Source organism: Lipophrys pholis (assembly GCF_963383615.2).
Source record: "Lipophrys pholis genome assembly, chromosome: 9".
Lineage (NCBI taxonomy): Eukaryota > Metazoa > Chordata > Actinopteri > Blenniiformes > Blenniidae > Lipophrys > Lipophrys pholis.
Window position 1 is genome coordinate 24,006,411 of NC_137639.1, and position 22,613 is coordinate 24,029,023.

General features: G+C 41.0%; 3 protein-coding genes across 8 annotated transcripts in view; 1 reads left to right on the forward strand and 2 right to left on the reverse strand.

The window, feature by feature from the left end:
* adam22 (ADAM metallopeptidase domain 22) overlaps positions 1-9,609 on the reverse strand; it is a 52,456-nt gene extending 42,847 nt beyond the window's left edge. The window contains exons 1-3 of one of the 2 annotated variants that reach the window (XR_013935615.1): positions 9,304-9,609; positions 8,848-9,020; positions 5,351-5,427 (exon numbers count right to left, since the gene is read on the reverse strand). Coding sequence is in view for 1 of the 2 variants with exons in the window: in XM_080471331.1 (XP_080327457.1) it covers positions 5,351-5,427; positions 8,848-9,020; positions 9,304-9,400 (347 nt within the window). In the remaining variant the exon portion in view is untranslated. The remainder of the gene's footprint in view (positions 1-5,350; positions 5,428-8,847; positions 9,021-9,303) is intronic. The other variant, XM_080471331.1, reaches the window with a different exon arrangement.
* A 2,251-nt stretch (positions 9,610-11,860) lies between these two features.
* Positions 11,861-17,367, reverse strand: dbf4 (DBF4-CDC7 kinase regulatory subunit). 3 transcript variants are annotated; one of them, XM_080471010.1, is made up of 13 exons: positions 17,145-17,367; positions 16,918-17,000; positions 16,026-16,195; positions 15,517-15,720; positions 15,361-15,411; positions 15,108-15,177; positions 14,937-15,001; positions 14,780-14,825; positions 14,659-14,704; positions 14,439-14,564; positions 13,999-14,113; positions 13,373-13,488; positions 11,861-13,286 (listed from the first exon to the last, which is right to left on the reverse strand). In XM_080471010.1, the coding sequence occupies exons 2-13, from the start codon at positions 16,961-16,963 to the stop codon at positions 12,527-12,529; spliced, it is 1,815 nt and encodes a 604-aa protein (XP_080327136.1). In that variant the 5' UTR covers positions 16,964-17,000; positions 17,145-17,367; the 3' UTR covers positions 11,861-12,526. The 3 variants fall into 3 exon arrangements, with proteins under 3 accessions (XP_080327136.1, XP_080327137.1, XP_080327135.1); XM_080471011.1 differs by having other exon boundaries at positions 16,918-17,367; XM_080471009.1 differs by lacking the exon at positions 17,145-17,367 and having other exon boundaries at positions 15,361-15,414; positions 16,918-17,004.
* slc25a40 (solute carrier family 25 member 40) lies at positions 17,200-21,958 on the forward strand. Of its 3 annotated transcripts, none has more exons than XM_080471014.1 (10): positions 17,200-17,372; positions 18,131-18,250; positions 19,111-19,170; positions 19,281-19,387; positions 19,604-19,671; positions 20,057-20,181; positions 20,557-20,840; positions 20,983-21,064; positions 21,554-21,634; positions 21,712-21,958. In XM_080471014.1, exons 2-10 carry the CDS (start codon positions 18,148-18,150, stop codon positions 21,834-21,836), a joined length of 1,035 nt encoding a protein of 344 aa, XP_080327140.1. In that variant the 5' UTR covers positions 17,200-17,372; positions 18,131-18,147; the 3' UTR covers positions 21,837-21,958. The 3 variants fall into 3 exon arrangements, with proteins under 3 accessions (XP_080327140.1, XP_080327139.1, XP_080327141.1); XM_080471013.1 differs by having other exon boundaries at positions 17,238-17,950; XM_080471015.1 differs by lacking the exon at positions 17,200-17,372 and having other exon boundaries at positions 17,797-18,250.
* Positions 21,959-22,613: the final 655 nt, after the last annotated feature.

The window sequence follows — 22,613 nt, forward strand, 5'->3', positions numbered from 1 at the left end:
AAGACAGACAACTGGTCACTCACACAAATGTGTAGAGTAGGACTCGTTAACAGCCAGAGTTCATCCCTGAAAACCAACACAGGTACAGGGAGGAGATCCAATTCCATGCTGTGAAGCAAGAGTGCAAGGCACTACAAATAGTTCTGCCCTGAAGGCTGTCTGGTGTAATGGAATTAAAGATCCAACAGATGAAGACATAATCATGATCCTCACTGCACTTTTAGAAGTGACAGTAAAACTGATATTCAATTTCAAATCATCAGTGTGTGTGGATGAAAATGAGAGAAAGACACAAAGTGTTGGCCTTTATTTGTTTTGTCCTATTTGCTTAATTTTCCCCCTACTCATTATTGATCCTCCCTCTTTCTGTCTGAGCCTCATTTCTTCCAATCTATTCTTGTTATCTCTAATTAAGACAACACTTGACGTGCCTCTCGTGCACCTGAGACCCGACGAGACGAAACGCACACAAACACTCAGCAGCTTTTCAGGGTTTACGTCTTACTGAAGACTGCAATGGAGGCGACATTGACCACCCCCCCCCCCCCCCCCACACACACACACACACACACTGTGGCCAATGCACAGATGCACCAATGCATATGTAGACATTCATCAAACCACTGAACCATGAGATGTTTGGTTCGCTGAAAGTGCCCCCATGGTTATATCAGCCCCCACCTCCTCGGTGCATGAACACAGTGCCTTCACAAAGATGAATAATCCATTTAGCATTGCCTGTAATTGACCCATAGCATTAACATAAAGAATCTGTCTGCATGCAAGAAAAGCTGAGCGACACAATAGTATAAATAATTCCTTTAGTGCCCGTCTGTGTGGACGTTGCACACGAGGAGAGAGAGAAGCCCTCTGCTCTGTATGCTGCTCCAGTGGCTCATTTCATAACAGTGTACAGGTTATGAAACTCTCTCGTCTCAGTTGGGCCTGCCCACCTGTTCTTCTCACCGTCTGCACTCAGACACTACTGTCATACGTACATAACCTACATACTGCGATTATACTAAATTACACAGACATGTTCTCATTCACTCTTTAATTTTTCTCAGGCACACACACAGATAACCACACACACACACACACACACACACACACACACACACACACACAAGCAGAGCCAGTGTTTAGCTGTCGGTTGTCATACAAACACAATCTTATCACAGATATAACGTAGTTTTTTGCAAAATATGATGAGCAGAGCTTGAATGGAAGTAGCTGTTTGTTTGTTGTTGTTTTTTTATTTCACCAGAAGAATTCATTATGTGATATCATAGATTAAAGAAGTCATATACACGCAATGTCTGGCTTTTTGTTAGTTTACTGGCATTTTAATGATCACTTAAGAAACTTCTAGACACTCCCAAAACTGTTTACCTTATTGTGAAATTCATGGTTTCTTTTTTTTTTTTTTCCATGTTTGTTCATGAGGTTTAGGCTTGTACTTCTCTGGTAATAGAGTTATATGAAACATTGTACAAGTTCACCGGTCAACTATTTCCCATCCGCTACATGATGGACAATGCACCAAAACCATTAAGCAGACACACGTGCGCACGCTCCTCTTTAATGTTACAGCACCATCTATTATTCAGCGAGAGCAGGTGGGAGGGGTGGAGTAAAGGCATAGCAGGGGCAGGGTTGAATGGAGAGTGGGTGTGGGGCGGTCTGGGGTGATGACGTGTGCACGCATGTATGTTTCTGGGTATGTGTTGGAGGTGAAGATGATTAAAAAAAAAGAAAGAGGAGACGACCCCCTCCCCAACCTTGAACACATTTTCAGTGCACTCTATGAATGGTGAACTGCAGGCAGCCGCTTGGCTGGAAGAGTGAAGGAAGACAAAGACCGAAGGGGAGAATAAAGACACACACGCCCCCTTCTTCTTTACACGCCGTGGCACACTTCAGATGGGAGGCCAGTGTCAACGTGGGATGTTGCTAATGAAAAGAGTCCACACTGACATTATTTTTTTTTTTGCCAAGAAAGGCAATTTTTCAGTTAAATAATTGGAGAGTTCTCTCTCAACCCTCTTGCACAGATTTGATTGGTGCCCAATATTCAGAAAAAGAGCATGAAAGGGATGAATGGTCCAAACACAAGAGGTCACATCTCAGAAACTGTATTAAAATTGGTGAAGCCACATTCGAGCACAAGGTAATTGGTGCTCATGGATAACATCAATAAAATAAAATAAAATATAAAAAGGAGTAATGCAGAGGCAAAGCCAATCTAATAATAATATATACTCATTTTAAAAAGAAAATGCTATACTGTGAGAAAGGTAATTTTTCCCATGACTGAATTCAAAGGGTGAAATATTCACATATTTAGGGTTTATTGCACATATATATTTTAAGTCATTTGGTTGTTGTTTGAGCTTGTAAGTTATGAAAATTAGGAAAATCATTCATTAGATAACGAGATTATTTAATGAGATCTGATGCTTTTCCTAATTTTGGAAATAAATGCCACAAATGTTGAAACTTTTGTGTTTATATGAATGAGTTTGCAGTCATGTTTGCATATCTATGAAGCCACATTCAAGCACAGCATCATTTTGAACTCAATGTTTTAAGTAAAGTAACACAATAAGGCCGACATCCTGAAGCTTGGCCAATGCATACAGACACATCTCCAAAAAATCAACCATTAAACAGATATTTGATTTGTCACCAGTTTCTACACTCGAGGCATATAAAGTCCATTATACTGCAAAGTTTCAGGCATATTTTTAATGATCACTGTGATAATTATGGCCTATGATTGTTAAAATTTAAAAAAAAAGACTTTATGAGATATTCCATCATTTTGAAATGGTGTAGTATGGAATTTAATGAATTAGAAGTTAAAAATATAAAAAAAATGTGACAAATAATAAGAGAATAAACTAACTTTTCCACTGTATTCTATTGTTTTGATGTACAGCAAATCTGCCGTGTGAGTTTACTATGTCAGCATGCAGATATTTGTTATCAGCAAACAGCATAGCTGAGGGTGGAAGAAATCCTTCCAAACAGGAAAAATAAATTCCCTCATGATGATATCAGCCAAAAAGCCGGATGATCACCAAATCATCCTGTCCACTCAATACAAGTGTTTGCATAAACATTTATTTTAACAGCATCAATTATGTAACATCTTCCCTTCTGAAAGTTGAAACACTAAACTACACATTTACATATAACAGCTAACATGTGTCCCAAAGCCACAGAGCATATGAATCTCTAACGAAACACCAACACTTCCAAGTACAGTCATTGTTATTCAGAGTCTGAAAGCAAACAGTAACTCCAGGCAAAGAACAGGAGACGGTGATGATAATATGTAATGTGGCACTGGAGACACGGTTGCTTGTGGCAACAGTACAAAATGCACAGCAGTGGACTCACTCATTGATCAAGCTGGGAAAACCAAGTTTTGGTACTGGGAGCCAAGAATTCCGCTACAAACCACCTCCCATGCCTGTACCCACACACACCCATCAACTGAGTTTATTCTGTCTGGAATGAAAGCCATTTGCAAACAAAATCCGTGTGGCTGTCAAGCAGGGATCAGTTCACAGGGGAGTCAGGTGGAGAAGGGACAGAGGAGAGACAGCGGGAGGAAGGATCTGGGGCGGATTTACTGAAAAGCAGAGAAATGAAGATCTTCCCACCTGAGAGGTGAAAGTCGGAGGCACCAGAGCAGTCACACACACACTCACACACAGCCAAAACCAACAAAACATTCCTACAAATTAAAGAGATACACACACTGCACAGCAGAATTACCCAAGTCATAAAGCCAATGCCAATAAGTATATCTTTGAGTATGAAGAAGAATTAGGAGTGCTAGACGTGATGGCATGGCCCCCACAGAGTTCTGATCTGAACCTCATGGTGTTTGCTCAGGATTACATGAAGAGACAGAATAGATGGAGCCAGAGTGACATGTGCAACACAATCACAACAAAAACACAGACCTGACGAAACAGCTACCGGCAAATACATCCTATCTAGTGCCACAGCAAAGGGGCATCACAAAACCATTTTATAGAGAAAAGTAGAGGTCACGGATAGCTGTCGGCTTTACATGCAGATGACCGGCTGGCCCGTGTGATTTTGGTAGCCTTCATTGTAAAGAGGCTAGAAATAGGAAACCCCTGATATTTACACATGACGGTTGCAATTGTTGAATATTGATTCCATAGGTTAATAAAACTCACACAACATCTCTCAGATGCTTAACTGATCATTATTAAATGTTAAAAAAGCTCCTGAGAGTGTGTGTGCATGCTTGACATACTTATATATACAGTGTAGGAATCTGCATAAAGTTTATATAGACGATGCTTTCATAGCCATAGTGGAGCAAAGCATCGTGCAGCGAGCTGCAGGCAAGCATGTCCTCAAAACATGGGAATTCCTGCAATGTAACACTTCACTCCGCAGGAGAACAACTTGGACTGTATGTGTGAGCTCAGACAACCTTTTGGTATAACTGCGGTGTGAAAAAGTGCAGAAGAAGAAAACAAAACATAGAAACAGGCAAATTGCAAGAGAAAAAAAAAAGTGGATAGGAGAAAAAAAAAAATAGAAGAGAGGAGCTCGTTTTCCATCAGCGCAACTGTGATCAATATCAGTGTCTGACAGGGCAGCGCTCCAGCCTTTACCGTAAATCTCATCCTATTATGATGGGAGCTCTAAATCACACACAGACACACAATAACTGACCTGCTGCAGACATACAAACACACACACACACACACACACACACACACACACACACACACACACACACACACACACACACACACACACACACACACACACACACACACACACACACGCACACACACACACACACACAGACACATAATCTCAAACAGCAATCCATGTTGGTACAAATCAACCTTTGATATTTATGTGCTAAGTGCAGTCAAAAAAAAGAATAAAACTGGACATGAGGAGAACTGTAGAAGTTGGAAGGATATTACATTTGTCCAGCAACAAAACAATGATTAATTTCAAGTAAAACACTGGAGTCAGCGCTGGTTTGCTTTGCAATGTGTGCTTTGAGATTTACACTGAGATAGTAGAAGCATGTTATTCAGACATGAGAGAATAGCCTCTGGCTCCTGCTGGGTCTATTTCTATAAAAACATGAACATTAAAGTAATATCATGAGCTTTACAGAGGAAAGCATGTGGCCACACAGAACAATAAAGCAGTCAGAAAATAAATAAAGGCAATGTTACAGCCCTTCATAAAACAGCAATCTAGTAGAGCAACGCAGTACGACAGATACACATGCAGTCAAGAACCAGACAAACCGATTTAACAAAGTCATACTCACTGGTTCAGTTCCACATCCAATATGAACTTTCTACAGAAAGCGTCAACTTGAAAGCTTGCTTGGGCCACATGGTTCACCTAAAATGTAGAGAAGACAAATTATTTACCATGAACACATGTCCTATCGTTCTCTCATCACTGTTCATGATCACAACATGAATCAATTCTGAGCTACATTGATGGGCAGCTGGTACGTCGTTTATAAGCATCATTCCACAGTGAGAATCAAACATTTAACATCAAATACCGCCCACTTGGGCTCAATCACTGTAACACTTGAGCTACAAAACATGAATTCTGTTCAATTGATCTCAATCACACATGTTGACAGTACAATGTCACTATTATAGAATAAAAATAGATTCTCTGTAGAAAATGTTTGTTGAAATCAAACTATTTATTTTATGAGTCTCCTTGACTTTGGTCTGGCATGCAGTACACAGATGTACATGTCTGACTGGATGCACCAAATGTGATTGATTTAGTTGGAGGGGGGTCAGATTCATTCCAAGTGGTGAGCACATATGGTACAGGCTTCATTGCACAACCCTCCGGTCACAGAGAACTCGCCATAATAATTCCTGTAGGTGCAGGGAGAGTCCCAAAGCCAACCTTAAAGACAACCCACCCTCCCCCTTAAAGCACAGCCCACAGGCCACCTTCATTATGGATTGGACCCTGCATGTAAACTAGTGGAGGAGGGGTGTGTGTGTGTGTGTGTGTGTGTGTGTGTGTGTGTGTGTGTGTGTGTGTGTGTGTGTGTGTGTGTGTGTGTGTGTGTGTGTGTGTGTGTGTGTTTTGTTTCCGTTTCAGGAAGTGGCCCTGTGCTCACCCAAGGGTGACCTTAGCCCGTGATGTCCCCAGTGACCACAGAATCTATTGTTTGTCTGAGTGTGTCTGCGCGTGGTCAATGCATACATGAGCAGTTAAGTGTGTGTGGGTGTGTGTGTGTGTGTGTGTGTTCGGTCCCACATTATGAAGACATCCAATATGGCAGATTGGATGCATGATGGAAGGAGGTACCAATAATTGTGCTTAATGAAAGTGTATCCCAGCTTCCTACATTGATTCTTGATGTACAGTGGACTGAACTTTCCACTCATGATTGCCTGAGTATGACAGTAAGTGCTATCAATGCTCTGCACACAGAGGCAAGTGGGAAAACATACAAACCAACACACACACACACACACACACACACACACACACACACACACACACACACACACACACACACACACGCTACATCAAGAGTTAGTTTTTGTCCCACTATCTCCTGAACTTCGCTTCGCTCCTCGAACGGCGTTTTTGTCTGAGACTGAAAATAGGCGCGGCAACAGAAGCCTATAAATAATCTCCACCGTGTCACACATCTTCAGAAGTATCTGACAGATTTGTTTTTAGGCCGTTGGTCTAAAAACAGCCAATAACTGATCAAACTTTGTGAAAGTGACAGCACAAGTTTTGACTCCCCGGAGTAAAGAAGATTCAGAGCAGCATTCAAGTCAAAGATGCCATCACTTCTGTCTACTCTCCCTCTTCCCTTGGATGTCTTCCTCACATGCGATGTGCATTTTATAGCGCCAGTAGATCTTTGAGGTTGGTCCTGACTGCCTGTATGCAAGCTCTTTATAAACTATGAGTTAGCAGAATCCCGCCCTCGCCTTCTTTGTGGAAATAAACACATTTACACGGCGATATGTGGGACATCAAGGGAAGGAAAGCGACTCATATTTGAGTTGAAAGTGCTCTGTTGTTCTACAAAAATGTGTTTCCTGGCTTTACAATCAAATTAACAGCGAGCCTGTGTTACAAACCTGTGACGAAACTAGCATTAGCATCAAAATGAAAATATTAGATCTGCTGGCAGATGGTTCCTGCTAGGTTGTTTATCAATCGGGCCGCAGCTCTCGGCTGAGGTGTGAGAGAGACAAAGGGTTAACACCTCCCTGTTCGCAACCATCTGTAGCCCTCTCCAGTCTCCAAACCCTGAATAGGCTGGCCTGCACAAGCCCAAGCTATACACATTAAAAACACATGACTGGTTTACACAACACTAATTGACTCATCGCTCGAGAGGAACCCAGCAGACACGCCGTTTCACAAAACTGACAGTGACCAGTTAGAGTGGTTACCGGTACTCCTGCACCGTATCTGTTCTCACTGATCGGACCAATTGGTCGTGGTAGGCCCGCCTACTGCTGGAAGTTTTTATTTATTTATTTTTGACAACTACCAACAGTTTTTTGCATAATTTTGTAACATGATTTTGTGGGTGGTCAAGCTGTAAAAGCTGTAAAACAAGTTTAACCCATACATAGCCGACCTGCAGGAGTGCGCAGTGTTGTGGCTGTGAGAAGGTGGGAATTAGATAACTGAAGATCCAAGAATAAATGTATGTCCTTAGCTAAATGAATGAATTATTCTGCGCACTTCCTTTTCAAACCACATTCCCTGCAGAGTTTTGGAGTAAATAATGAGCCATTCATGAGACCTATATAGACACAACTTGTATTACATCTGTGTATGGTTTTGTTTAGTTTACAATATAGTAGCCTACTAATACTACTAAATAATAACAAATTGATTTGTGATAATAAAAAAAATATATTTTGGCTGAAAAACAATATATTAGGCACCCTCTTGTAGAGATTGTTTTTGTATTGTAAACTATTCTGTTAGAGAAATCTTGTTTTGTCTCATAAAGAATGAAATGTAATTTGCAGTCTGTGTTCGAGGAGGACCTGTGTCAGCACTCTTGGAACCCCCGTGCTATGTTTGGTGTCCTTCCATGCAGACTCAAAACAATTTTAGCCTTTAAGAAGACGCCGTCTGACTTCATAGTTGGACAAACTCCTGGACAATCATGCAAAGGTTGCACAGTGACATTGTCTCTTCTTGCAAGAATAATGTAATGAAATTGTCTTGAACTTTTTCAAATCGCTCTCAATCTGTTTCCTGTGTATTCTGTCTCCCTGAGGTTTTGTCCTAGGAAACTTCTCCTGACATATTCTTAACACGGAGTGTATTTAACATTTTCCAACTCATGGACAGTCACACTATAATCATATCTGACACAGTAATAAACAAGGTTGCTTATTAGGAGTTGTATATTATTCATAAATGAAAGGGAAATGCTGCTCAAACAGATAATTGTGACAGCTGTCCAGACAGAAGTTATTCCTAAATTATTAATGTTCCTGATTGAACAGATGACAGTTTTTGAGGATTTCCTAAATGCACATTGTGCTCACTGCTTTTAAATTAATTCACATTTGATGCTGAACATACAGCTAATGACCCATTTTACACCTGCAGACAGTGTAATTAGTGCAGGCAGTCCCCGTCTAAACGTCTCAGTGCTTCTCTTTGTTTTGTCGGTTATCAACTAATTTTTCTTTTTTTTTTTAACACCACCCTCTGAGGACAAGCGGGGCAGGAGGATAATAAACAGGCTGTAAACAGAGGAGGCTTCCTCCTCCAAGCATGCAGACGTACCTGCGTGGAGACTGATCCGGAGCCGGAGCTGGCTTTCACCCTGGTGCTGATGTGGTCCTGGGTGATCTGGCTCAGGTTGTGTCTGCTGTAGAGCAACCGGAGAGGCACCGTGTCCTCCTTCCCCACGAACCTGCCCGCATCACGAAGAGCCTTCCAGCTCGACGAGGCGTCTCCTGAACAACACACAGGAAAGCACATTATTATCCCACCTGCTTCTTCTCCTGACATGAAAACATCTCCATTATAAACACTCAAATGTCGATCTGTTCTTTGTTTGGGTTTTTTTTGTTTTGTTTTTCCTTTGATAACATCAAACATCTTTCAGGCTGCGCGCATAATGTAGATGGAGATTATAAAAGCAAAGCGAAGCGGTGATTGGGGAAATAAACACAGGCCTTATTACTGATTTCTGCACAATAATAAACGATTAAAATATCTGGAAATTGTATCGTTTACCGTTCCGGACATCGGCGCTGCTCTGGTGACCGACGTGCATCAATTGATAGACGCACAAAAGGGAAATCCACCATCGCGGGCGCATCATCGGCATCATCACCTTTTCTGCTTGGAAATTATAAACAATGCGGTATTCCAGGAGGAGGCTCTCCGGCAGGGGGGGGGAGTCCTGCCTTCGCTAGGGGAGCTTGAAGCCGGGACTGATCGTCTGGTTAGCGCAGTCCCACTGATGGGGGGCCATCGGGGTGCGTACGGGTCTGAACGCGGAGCGCGTCTGAGCGCAGCGAGACCCCGCGGATCAGCCGCACGGAGGAGGCGAGGAGGAGAGAGAGACACCGGGAGGGAGGGGGGAGGGATGGAGGGAGGGGGAGGGCTGGGGACACCTCCTTAAAACACATCCATGTCCAGCGGCTTACTGCAGAAAGCCTGTGCATAAATATGAGCGCAGGCAGGACGGAGGAAAAACTGCGGGCCCGGCCCTCCGTAGACAGGACCGACCGACTGAAGCGCTCCCAGCGTTCAATTACAGCAGGAGCGCCATTTCTACACAGTTCTGTTTGTTCCCGTCACCGTGACTCACTCCATCATCTGCCAGGGCTCCCAAAAAAAAAAAGCTAAAATCCCACCCCCATCCTGGGAGAAACGAGGAGCTGACATGTGATAAACAATCTCGGAAACTGGACCAGAGAGAAACGGTGTTTTTCACTCCCTTAAAATGAATATTAATTTGTCTTCACTTGGCCTGTCAGAAAACATCATCGAGCCCAGTTTTCACACTGCTTCCTATTTCTTTTCCTTTCAAATTCTTACTTTACTGACATGGAAGAGGAAGATTATTAAGGATACCAGAGGTAATGAGGTCCGACTGTTTAGGCCAGAAATGATCATCAATTGTCAGGGAGAGACAATGACATTTAAATAATCCTTAATACCAGAGGCAAGGGAAAGCAAGGCAGGATTATTTGTATGGCATTTCAAGGATGCCATTCCAGGTGCTTTACATCAATAATGTTCATGCACAGTTGGCAAAAGCAACGAAAGATGAGTGAACAGATAACAGGAAACAGGAAACAGGCAAAGATCAAATTATCAGGTTAAAAAAAAGAGGAGAGTGAAAAATAAGCTAAAGAGTTCAAGAGTTAATGATACAATAAATACTTACTTTTCATTTGAAAAGTTCTGCTTGATGTTTGCCACATAAAAATACAAGCAGCTTCTGCATGTTTGGCTCTGGCCTGAGAGGTCTGCATGGATCATAAAACTGTATTCTAGGCCTAAACCAGATGTCAAGTCCACTGAAGACATGTTGATGAACTGTGGGGGGGAAATGGGAGTTCTCAGAGAAAATGCACACACCCACTGGGAGAACATGCAACTCTGCACAGAAAGGCTTCCCCTTGACCAACCCAGGATCAAACTCTGGACTGCTTTACGTCTCATTATGAAAAACATTCACGTTATACCTGAAGCTTTCATTTAAAGCTTGACAAAGATATATAGTCCAAACACCATCCTACAGCCGTTTGTGTTTACAACAGTTCCATGCACACAGGTTGTATATGCACCTCTTTTCATTCATCAGAGATCTGATCGTGAATGTTTAATGTGTGTGCAAGCCTTAAACATACTTTTTTTTTTTCTTTAAAGCAGAAGCTATGTGGACATGGCAACAACTGCAATGTCTGCACTTGAGTGCTTCACACATTTAATTTGCAGTATTATGGTGCTTGTATGACAGTGATGTTTCCGAATCTAGAGATTATCTCACCAACACTAGAACTTTAACTGCACAAGTGACTCATTTGAAGCCATTACTGTTTTTCTAATGTACACGCATGTACTAGTCTGTTGCTTGTATCCCATATATTCACAACTTCATGATATTTTGGGACCAATGTCTAGTTATTTTACTTGAGCAGTACACATTGCGGACGGAAGACACCACATACTGCTTTGTTACTCAATTGTCATTGATGTGGACAAAACATTTCAGCGCCCTCTGGTGGACAAACTATGTAAAGGCGTTTCAATGTGGAAATTGCCACATGAAGCACCTGTTGTTGGTTCCTACCTGAAGTATAGATTTGTCATGCCAGAACCTGCAGCTATAAGAGAGAAAACTGCTTTAGTAAAATAAAGTTTGCAGGATTTGAAGCAGACTGCAAATCAAACTGGAGGTAATGTAACTCTATCTGTATCCAATACCGCCTTACCCTTTTTATTCGCAGTATCGATGTGCTCATACCATCATTTTCTTAATGCCAGTGGCAGAGAGACTCCCATCTGACCCAGTGCATCCATTTGAGAGGAGTGATGGAGAACAAGGGCACTATGCTAATGCACTAAAAGCAGAGGAAGGGAGATGCTGAGCTAATGCATCAGAAAGCGTGCACACATGAAGGGAGGTCATAAAACTGCACTTAGGAAGAATCCTGAAAATGTCACATTAAAATGCCAAACACCACGCGCTCAACCTGGAGGTCGTTCACATCAACACACATGCACAGAAACTGCATGTTTTTTTTTTCAACAATGAAATAAATGAAATTAGTTCTTTCTGTCTGGAAGATTAAATTAATCTTAAGCTGCCTTTTATTCAGACGTTAATTTAAATATACATAGTATTCAGGAGAAAGACCGCGCGACCTTAAGTAATTAACAAAAACAATTTGGAAAAATCAAAACATAAATATTTTCCCCCAGTCGTGGAAATGAAATCCATCAGCTCAGTGACATTTCTTTCCTGTCACTTCAAGAACAGGAGCATCTTTTCATATTCAATACAAATAGCTAAAACTAAAGAAGGGCCACTTTGTTAAACTATGTCAGAAGTTTAGAATTACAAGGTTATAATTACAGATTTCGCCTGATGAATACTAACCCACCAGAAAGTAGATGAAGAGAACAATTACAGAGGGAGTTGAATTATTGTAATACTACATGTAGCAGATCTCACTGTCAGATAAGTGGAATGGATTCACTGAAACGAAGGCAGACATGTTGGCTTTCAACTCAGAAATAACGTCGGCATTTCATTAACCACAATAAAGAAAATATCAATCTTAGCTCAAAGTTTTCTAGCTAAAACATACTGAATCCACAAGCAGCTGCCACTGTTCTCATGCGATGGAAAAGTGGACGGATTTGTTTGCCAAAACATATTTTTACACAGTTAGCTTGTTTCCTTTCGACCACAGAAGTTCTGCGCAGGAAGTCCGGTTTATCAGATAAAATTATTTGTCAACTCCTCATCCTCAAATCCACGAAACTCCAAATCCATGTCATCGCTGGACTGAAAACATTCCCACAGATTGAATATGGAGGCCACAGGTTCAGCGTTGGTCTCAACTTTCCGTCTTTTCTGCTTGTAAACTCTGATTTTCCTCTTAAGTTTCTGCACTGGGGAGATTTCTGCAGGAAGGCCGCCTTCTTTGTTTTCTGAGAGTTTCACTTCAGTCCCTTTGTCTGGAAATAGGTTTTTATTGTGAATAAAATCCAACAGCATTGCATCTGCGTTCGCCTGAGGTTCTTCCCGGCCATTTGCTGCACCACAGATTCCTCTTGACGACACGTCATGGACATGAGAAGTGGAGCTGTTGTGAGGTTTTTGGTCCAGCGGGTCAACATGACCAACTCCGGACGGAAGAGTGGAGAAAACATCACCACTAGGGGGAGCCGTTTCCAAATTGGACTGGGAAACTTTCTCCTCCTCAGCTTCTTGAGTGCAAGAAGTCAGCGAGTTCTGTCTGCAGGGCCGTTTACGTGCAAGATGTTTCTGCTTTGAGTTGTGAGAGTGAGCATAACGATTCCTCCGGTCTTCGTATCTCAGCGGAGGAGAGTCAGAGGGTGATGCCGCTTTCAAATTGTTTTCCAAATATGACGCTGCACACCCACCAGCACCCTGCAGGGTCTCTTCTGCAACAGTCTCAGGTTGCTTACAGGGTCCAGGAGCCATGATAACAGAGGAAACGCTACACTTTGGCCTGAAAAGAAGCAAGGCAGTGTTGAAATACGCACAGAGGAATACACATATACGTACGTAGATAAAAACAAAACGCTGATGTAATACCCTCTCGTTTTGGCATTGATAGGAGTGAAGTTGTAGGCGAGAGTTGAAGTCAGCCTGTCCACCACAGCGTACTCTTTACTCTTAGAAAAAGCCTTGTGATGTTGACTCTGCAGATGCTGGACAAACAGTCAAATGACAAATCTAAATTCATCTGCTCAACAAACACCGACACATGGAAATATGCTAAATCAAAATTCAACACAGGAATTCTTCATTCATTTTCAAAAGTGACCACAATGATTAACTGAAGAGAAAATCACAAGAGATCAGTTGATATCAATTTGCCTAATAACAATAAACATGTGAGACTACGACAAAAATGTAACACCGGAATATACAAGAGGGTAAAAAATACTGAATAAAATAGCTGAGCGATCAACTCAGATTATTTCAGGTGGAAGAGTGGGATTCACTAATCTTAATATATTCAATTGAGAAGAAAACAGGTTAATTAAAACCAATATGGACTTTGACAAACAGCCTTGGAAGTAAAAGACTAAACTAAACTAGAGTTTTTTGAATTGTTCAATGTCCCAAACAGTTTTGCTTAGTCGAATTACTGAGATTGATTTATATGTTCCGGACAGAAAACATTAACTTTTAGCATCTCTAATGAGACGACTTACCACAGTGAGGTTGTCAAACTTGATCAAACACCCTTCGCAGTAGCCGGCTCGTTTCTTATCCTTGTTCTTCTTTCGAACTTGACCTTTGACCTCATTGGCTGAGGCTTTCACACGTCTGTTGGCAGAGGAGCCCAGAGGAGGTAATAAGATAAAATAATAAAATGAGGTAAAAACAGCTTTCGGACACATTTCTATTCAGTTTAAACGATGAACCATGTGTTCGTTATGGATTCTTGGTATCACTGTTGGAACATGGAGGAAAACACACTGGAGGGACGGTAAATTGTAGTATTTAATTTAATCGGAGGGTCTTTGGGTTCAAACACAAAATGTGAGCCGATTTCTGGAATGAAACTGTCAAAATCCATTAAGTTTAACCACAAAGTCTTACATTCCTAAAAGCCACTTTAGAAATCATGAGATGAACAGAAGCATCCTACCCGTGTCCACGCTGCTTGTTTCCAGGAGGATCTTTGTCCTCCAGACAGAAGGGACTGCAGGGAGCCTCAGTCTTCAGGCTGAACTCGGGAATGCTTTGCACCGTGAGGTAAATTGGACGATAGTGTCTGAAAAAGGAAAAAATATATATATTTTTTTAGTGCCAAGCTTCGAGCAGTTCAAAACGAATATATCTTCCTTCACAAACTTTGGCTCTCTCACCTGCTTGAATCCTCCACCTTGATGAAAGGTTTACTGATCTTTCCAGCTGAAATCACCATTACTTATCAGAGCGTGTTTTCACAGAGCAACGAGATGAACAGAATCCAGGAAGATGTTTTACCTTTGCATTTGAGAAGGCCTTGCTTTGCAGCTGACTCGGCTCTGACCTGTTACAACCACAGCAAAGCAAGTTCAAGAGAACTATGTGCCAATATAAAATGAAGGCCAAACAAACGATTGGAATTTGAAGAATAATGTATTGAAAAGGTTAAACTCACGTTCGTTTTCACAGACACCTGACTGTCAATCGTCTTTTTCTTCTTGTGAACATACGCTATTACATCTGCCAATTATCAAAGAAAACAAAAACATTAAGAGAGAGGACTAATTAAGTATAATGGAACTATTTATTTTTTATTTTTTTTAAAGGTGAAACTGGTCCTGCATACCATCTATGTAGAGGATTTTTACACCCCACTCTAAAGCATTTGACAGGATCTTGTTTATTTGTACCCTCTCCTGAAAACAAATAACACAACATTAGCAGAGAGGTAATGAAAAGTGCTCAGTCACTCATTGTAAAACTGGATACTTAATTGTGTATATGTGCTACACCCAACCACCAAAATTGTTATTAAAACATATAAAATAAATTAAAAAAGAAAGTGCTCAGTAAATAACATTAGTGTTTATTTAACAAACCTGCTCTTTCACAACTCTCTCCACCAAAGACTTTCCTCGGCTTGTGGCAAACTGCTAGACAAGACATGGAAACAAATAAGATTCACGACTACAAAACTACTCGGCAATAGAAGTGTACAAGATAGAAACCCGGAAAATAAAACACTGTGGACTCACCGTCTCGGTTTGACCCTGAATCTTGCTTTTAGCGTTCTCTCCATGGCTGCCAGGATGGCGCTGGACTGAGCGAGGGTGTGGCGAGCTCGGTCCAGACTCCGGGCTGGGGACCGGAGACTCGTGTCTGAAGCAGTGCACATAGCGGGCCTCGCGCTTGTTGGACACCAGATACCGAATCTCTTTACTGAAAAACTTCTCCACCGTCTGAGTAAAACACAACGACAGGGTGAAATATTTGGAAAGAAGCTATAGAGGTGCATGAAAGCCATATCGACATTCACTGAATCGTTTTCCTCCAGTAATAACCACTGATACAACTCAGTAATACATCATTTTCTATTTTTATATTGCATATAATGTACCAATGCATACAAATATTGGAGAGGTTCAGCCTAAACTTTGGGTTACACGCATCATGTCTTCCTAAACTTGGTATCAGTGAAGTTGCCACAAACAAAATCAGTTTCTCGCAGGGACAAAAAGAAAGAAAGAAATATACGTTGTCTCACCCCTCCCAGTTCTTTGATGTCTCTCTCCAGTGTTTCTGCTGTTCTATTTGATGGTAGGTCCAGGTAAAACACTTTCCCAGCAAAAGGTTTGACTCTTGCAGAAGAGGACAACTGTGATTTTTGCTTTGCTGGATTAAGCGCAGTCTTATCACCCGTGTTTACAGCTTTTCCTAAAACAATAAACAAGGATTAGTCGCATGACGAAAGGAAACATAATGTTCAGTGTTGTTATTTGCTTGTGTGTGTGTGTTCGTTGGCGAAGGTAAAAAGAAGCAAAGCAAGTTCACTTTGAAACCCTGAAATAATTCTGTATATATCCTGCTGCTGAAATGTTAAGACTTAGATTTAATCTTGATTACAAGAGTTGTTCTTTCTGTGACAAAGACATTAAAACAAATATTAATTTGACTGTAAATTTAGTCATTCATTTTGGGTGGATTTGTAAAACTGGTTGTTTGGGAAATTCGACAATTGTTCTGACCTTAAGAATATGTTTTATTTGTATACTTGTTAAGGATTCCATTCATGATTTGGCCTTTAACACAATTTTAATTACTGTAAGACCTTATATACACAAAAATAGATTTTCATCTTGGAGATGTATGGAGAAAAAGAATACGTACTGTCAGACCGTAGTAGAGGACTTTAACCTTACAACGTGACTGTGCCATATATATTTTGAGAAATTTGTAATTAATTAAATTTATTTTTTTAAAGATACTGTACCTACATCCATCAGGAGTATTAAATCAAACAATAGAAAACTATTCACAGGTTAAGAACATTTAGACAGCAACTGTCAAAACTGAATAAGAAGGGATTCAAAACAAAAACAAGAAAAACACCTGGATATAATTTGGTCATATATTTAAAACCGTTAATAAAACTTTACCGTGCCATTGAGCTCCTGTTTGTCTCTGCGTGCGTTTCGGCTTCATTTTCAACCAACATGCCCCATAAAGTCCTTATTTGCGCCTGCATTTAAACACATATTATTACGAGGAGGGGGAATAATACGAAAAAACAAACTTTCGCCAACAAATAAATGACTAATGTGACACGGGTGTGGACAGAATAACCCGGTTTAAACGTTTAAAAGGCAGACTGGACTTAACGTACGTTTACGTGCTCCTCGTTTCCTGGTTGAAACTTATCCGGTGAAGTCGGGGTGTTTACATTTTTAAGATAAAGTTGGTAAACGCCCTCGGAGCTGTACTCCCATGTTTGTTACACACAGAAGAGCTGTTTATCGACAATATGGATCCTATCGTGACAAACTTTTAACTCTTTCTGCAAACGTCTCTTTCCCGCTTTAAATCCAGCGTTTGCTATAGACGACGCTGCCAGGTTGGACACTTTCCGCACATACATTTTTTATTGATGGAGTTCAATGTTTACTAAAACCTCATCGTCGGTTTGCTATTAATTCAAAAATTCTTATGAATCTTATTGTATAGTTTTAAAATAAGCTGTGTCTAAATGAGTTTAGAGAAGGTTTAAAAAAATACAACGAATTGTTGCATTTTTACGGAAAACGCACTTATATGGCAACTGAGAAATAAGTAAACACAGTTATCACGTTTTAAAACGGTGTTTCCATATTGTGTGAAATTCGTTTTTTATGTAACAAAGACATATGACCGATATTTTTGTTTGAAAAATATCAGTTTGCTCAAAGCACGAAGTCATTCTTTTATTATTGCGTCACGGACGTAATTTTGAAAAAGTGAGAGAAAGTGCTCTGCTGAACGCCACGTCGCTACACTGAGCTGCTCAGCGAGTTACGTCTCCTTCCGTCACACACGTGTTTCAGTTATGTTTTAGTTTTAAAGTCGCGGGACACTCTTGCCCAAACCTTAAAACCATCAACTCCTAGAGGGATGTCTCTGTCTGCTGGGGAAACTACTGTCATGGTCTAGCAGCAGGTAGGAACTGAGCTAAGCTGGCTAACCAAGGTTAGCATGTTTATGTCACGTAACAACAACGCAACGAGCAGCGCAGCGACTCCGCAGCCAGGATGTACCTCGGTCATCAAGGCCAATTACGAGACGTAGTTTACCCAATGCACTCATGGAAATACGTCTGATGTCACGGTGTATTCGCAGTGTTTTATGAAGACAGTATGAGTGGTCAAAGTCCTGCGTCTTCCTCCGCGAGTGGGGGCATCACTCCGCTCCAACAGATGGTGGCGTCCTGCTCCGGAGCCGTCCTCACCTCGCTCTTCGGTCAGACACTTTTTAATATTTCTGTGTGGCGTGTGCTTTAACCGTTGATTTGATTTGTCTCGCAGAATTGTACGCACATCGACTCACGAAGTAGTTTAACATCTACATCGTTCTGGCTTGATCAGTGATGCAAATACACAGTAATTTTAGAAACGGTCAAGAACTGCTGTAGCCTAAGATTGTCGGAGTCTGACACCGCATTTTCTGATATAAAAGACCTTGAAAGGTTTTGTTCAATCAACACATCCAGACTATCTCAACAAAAACGGAATATTTAAAAATTTGCGGAAGTAATCCGTCCATTGAAATTCTTATCTTAGAGTGCAGCATTTTCTTAATAAACAGCCAAGAAAATGTTTTGTTTAGTCCCACAGAAAAATACAATATTCATTGACAGACACCACAGCCAGTTATTTGAAGTTTCACTGTAAACGTGTCCGTTTCTCCTGATGCTGGGACAGTGGTGGACTGGAGGACATGGGATCATAAGGTTGCAAGTTCGATCACCACCACATGTCACTGACCCTTGACCCCCACCAGCTCCCCAGAGTGCTGTAATGTGGCCTCACACAGATGGGTCAATGTTTATAAAAAGGTTTTATTAATGTATGATTAGTTTAACTAAGATTTATGCCCGTGTCCTTAACATCCAAGGTCAATACTTATCTGATTTGCCACCAGGGAGGTCTGAACAAATAAAAGATTCACATAGTCAGTCTGACTGATCTCTTTCTAGTCATTTAAAAATATACAATTCATTGGCACATGGACTGTAAACATTTTGATAAAGTTATCCTTGTTAATTAAAGTGATTCAATGAGGGAACAAAGAGGTTTATATCATGTTGTTTCTTTCTTCAGTCACTCCTCTGGATGTTGTGAAGATCCGACTACAAGCACAGAAGAATCCCTTTCCTAAAGGTTGAATAAATGTTGATTTCTACTGTTTTGATTCAGTCTCATGTTTGTTTGGATATAGTTGATGTAAAAATTAAATCTAACTCATGTTTGTTTGTTTTTTAATCTTTAAGGCAAGTGCTTTGTTTACTGCAATGGACTGATGGACCACATCTGTTTGTGTGAAAATGGCAACTCCAGAGTCTGGTATAAAGTTCCCGGTCACTTCAGTGGCACTCTGGTAATAATTTATGTTCTTGCATGTCAATGTTTTTCAGTTTACTGTGATAATTTGTATATAAAAGTTAAATTCCATTATCAAACACATTCCATGTAATGTTTGACTTGTATACTTTTATTAGAACAACTTTAAAATGAAGGTTATTTTTACTATTGTGTAGAAATGTAAAGTCTTAATGTTGTGGGTAAACTGTTGAACTGCCCCTTCACTCTGCAGGATGCCTTCGTCCAGATTGTTCGACATGAAGGAATCAAGTCGTTATGGAGCGGTCTGCCTCCCACTCTGTGAGTGGAACGTCTCTTACAACCGTTTTCATTCCTTCATTGCACTATGTTGCTATGTTGCGCTGAATCTGTGGTCAGTCAATAGTCATTCAGCTTGTGGCCGATGTTCTCATTAAGGACGTTTTCCTCTGAAGTGGTACAAATTAATGGAGAGCAAACAGAAACTCATTTACTCTAAGTACTGTCACTTGTATTGTGGCGGCTGTGGCTCAGCTGGTCGTGTGTCGTCAAGGTTCAGTCATGTAAAGCGCTTTGATACTGCTGAAGCATGAATTCATATTGCTACATAAGTGAAATGTTTTTTTTGTGATCGACATTTACTTGCCAGGAGTGCTTTGTAAGCAAAGTCTGATTTATGTCTACATCGCATATGATCTGTTTCCAGTGTGATGGCAGTCCCAGCGACAGTGATCTATTTCACGTGTTACGACCAGCTGTGTGCAGCACTCAGGCTGAGGATGGGAGACCGCGCTCAGGAGGCGCCGCTTCTGGCAGGGGCAATAGCTAGAGGTGAGCTGTCCACTGTTTTATCACAGACTTTTGGCTCATACAGTCAGAACTTCTAAAAACATCTGTTTAAATTTAAAAAGAAAAAGAAAGAAGACCGCTCAAACAAACACGGTGTGTTCTGCACAATAAGAAGTGATGAGCTACTAGAATGCTGGTCAAATCTGGAAGATGCCCCCTCCACTTTTTATTTATTTATTTATTTTTACCAGGAGTTTTTAGATACATTCAAATCAAATAGCTCCTGGAATCGTTTCATAAGTAATAATACATAAATAAATAAAAGCTGGTTATTTAATTGCCACATTAATCTCCAGAAGTAACTAACCATGTCTTTTATCCTTTTATCTCACCTCGTCTTCCTCTTCCATGTGTCAGTGGGGTCGGCGACTGTGATAAGCCCCCTGGAGCTCATCCGCACGAAGCTGCAGTCGCAGAAACAGTCGTACCGGGAGCTGACGACCCTGATCGGCTCAGCAGTGAAGACGGAGGGCTGGCTGTCTCTGTGGAGGGGTTTGGGCCCCACGCTGCTCCGAGACGTGCCCTTCTCTGCCATGTACTGGTACAACTACGAGCTGGGAAAGCGCTGGCTGTGTGAGCGGCACAACACCAGAGAGCCCACGTTTTCCATCACGTTCACATCCGGAGCCATGTCTGGATCTGTAAGTTCTTCAATTCCTCTGTGTTTAAGCAAAGCTTTCAGCCTTTGAGCGAGCATATTTATTACCCAGAAAACAAGGTGACAAAAGCCACTCAGAACTCTGTGAACTGCAGTTTGTTTCTTCACATATTCCCTTGTTTCAGATTGCAGCTGTAGTGACTTTACCATTTGATGTCGTCAAGACGAGAAGACAAGTGGAGCTCGGAGAGCTGCAAGCTAAACAAAGTAATCATGACCGGAAGAGTTCTTATGCAGTAATGGATATGTGGAGAGGCTGTGTAGTGACTCAGATCGTTTCATATAAGAAGAAAAAAAGTTATTCGGTGATGATTTAAATGGAAACAGATGAAGCAAACAAATCTATATGAGCACAGGCTTTTATTAGTTTGGTCCATTGTGTATTTTGAGAGTTAAAACAAGGAAGAAAGAAGAAAATGTAAACAAAAATTTCACCTATTTAAAAGTTGTCCTCACATTGGAATGAGTGGTTGGAAAGCCCCTTGCCTCTCTAGGTTAGTGATGTAAAAGGTTTATCGGGTTTAAACAAACTCAGATTGAGAACATGAAATCGGTGTTCACCGAGACGCACAAGCTCGTCTGGTTGGACTGTATTCACATATCAGGCAATTTCATCACAGCCGTTGTGTTTATTCTGTGTGGAAATTGTTCATTTAAAGCTGACTGATTGATTTTATTTTGGTTTTTTCCTGTCAGTGTCGAATCGGCTCTCGTCGTCCACCTTCAGCGTGATGAGCAGGATAGTGGCTCAGGACGGCTTCAATGCTCTGTTTGCAGGTAAACATTTCCCTGAATTATTGATCCATTCAAGTAAACGATAAGCCATTTGTTCCATCACTCTGTCTCTTTCCCAGGTTTTCTTCCCAGGCTGATCAAAGTGGCCCCGGCCTGTGCGATCATGATCAGCACCTACGAGTTCGGAAAAGCCTTTTTCCGTAAACACAACCAGGAGAGGATAAGTGGGACACTTCGGACCTGATGGATTTCTCCCTGACATGAACAAACACCACTACAACCACACACACAAAAAAAAAAAGCAATATTGCCAAATTGAAAGCAGAAATCTTGAGTAAAGCGATACTACTCTCTGGACCGGGCTATTTAACGCACAGACTTTGTATTAATTACTTTTTATCAGACTATTTATAATCAAGATTTCATTATGTGTTCTGCTAAAATCAGTCCTAAACAAGTTGTCTTTGTTTAAACTAGTGTTTTTCAATGTGTGTGAATTATCTCCCCTCAACTACAAGTTTGCTGGTTTAATCACAACACACTGTGATAGTTTGCTGAGAGATATCCCCGACATAAGTTTTTCAGATTAATATTGAGGGTGTAAAACCTGTGGATCACTGTGACAACCCCAGAGGAAAGCCGCCAAAACCTAACATAATATCCATTAGTTTGACCTTAAATTTGTGTTTTAACTTTTATAAGTTTCTTGTTGTTTTTTCCCCCCCATAATTTTAAAATCATGGAATGCCATGACCACATTTTCCCTGCGGCCATCCCATTAGGACTCTCTGACCACCCCACATACACACACATTGAAAACTACTCCTTTAAACATTCAAATCTCAGACATTAAACGTATTTAAGCAGCCAGCAGATGGCAGGCACTATTTTATTAACAGTAAATAGTTTCCCGTCTGTCTCACTGGAGTCAATGTGCAGTGTGCCAGAAGTACTTAAATCAGAGATGTGAGATTACTTTTTAATTTATTCCTCTTTTGTCTCCTCTCGCCTCTTGAAACTG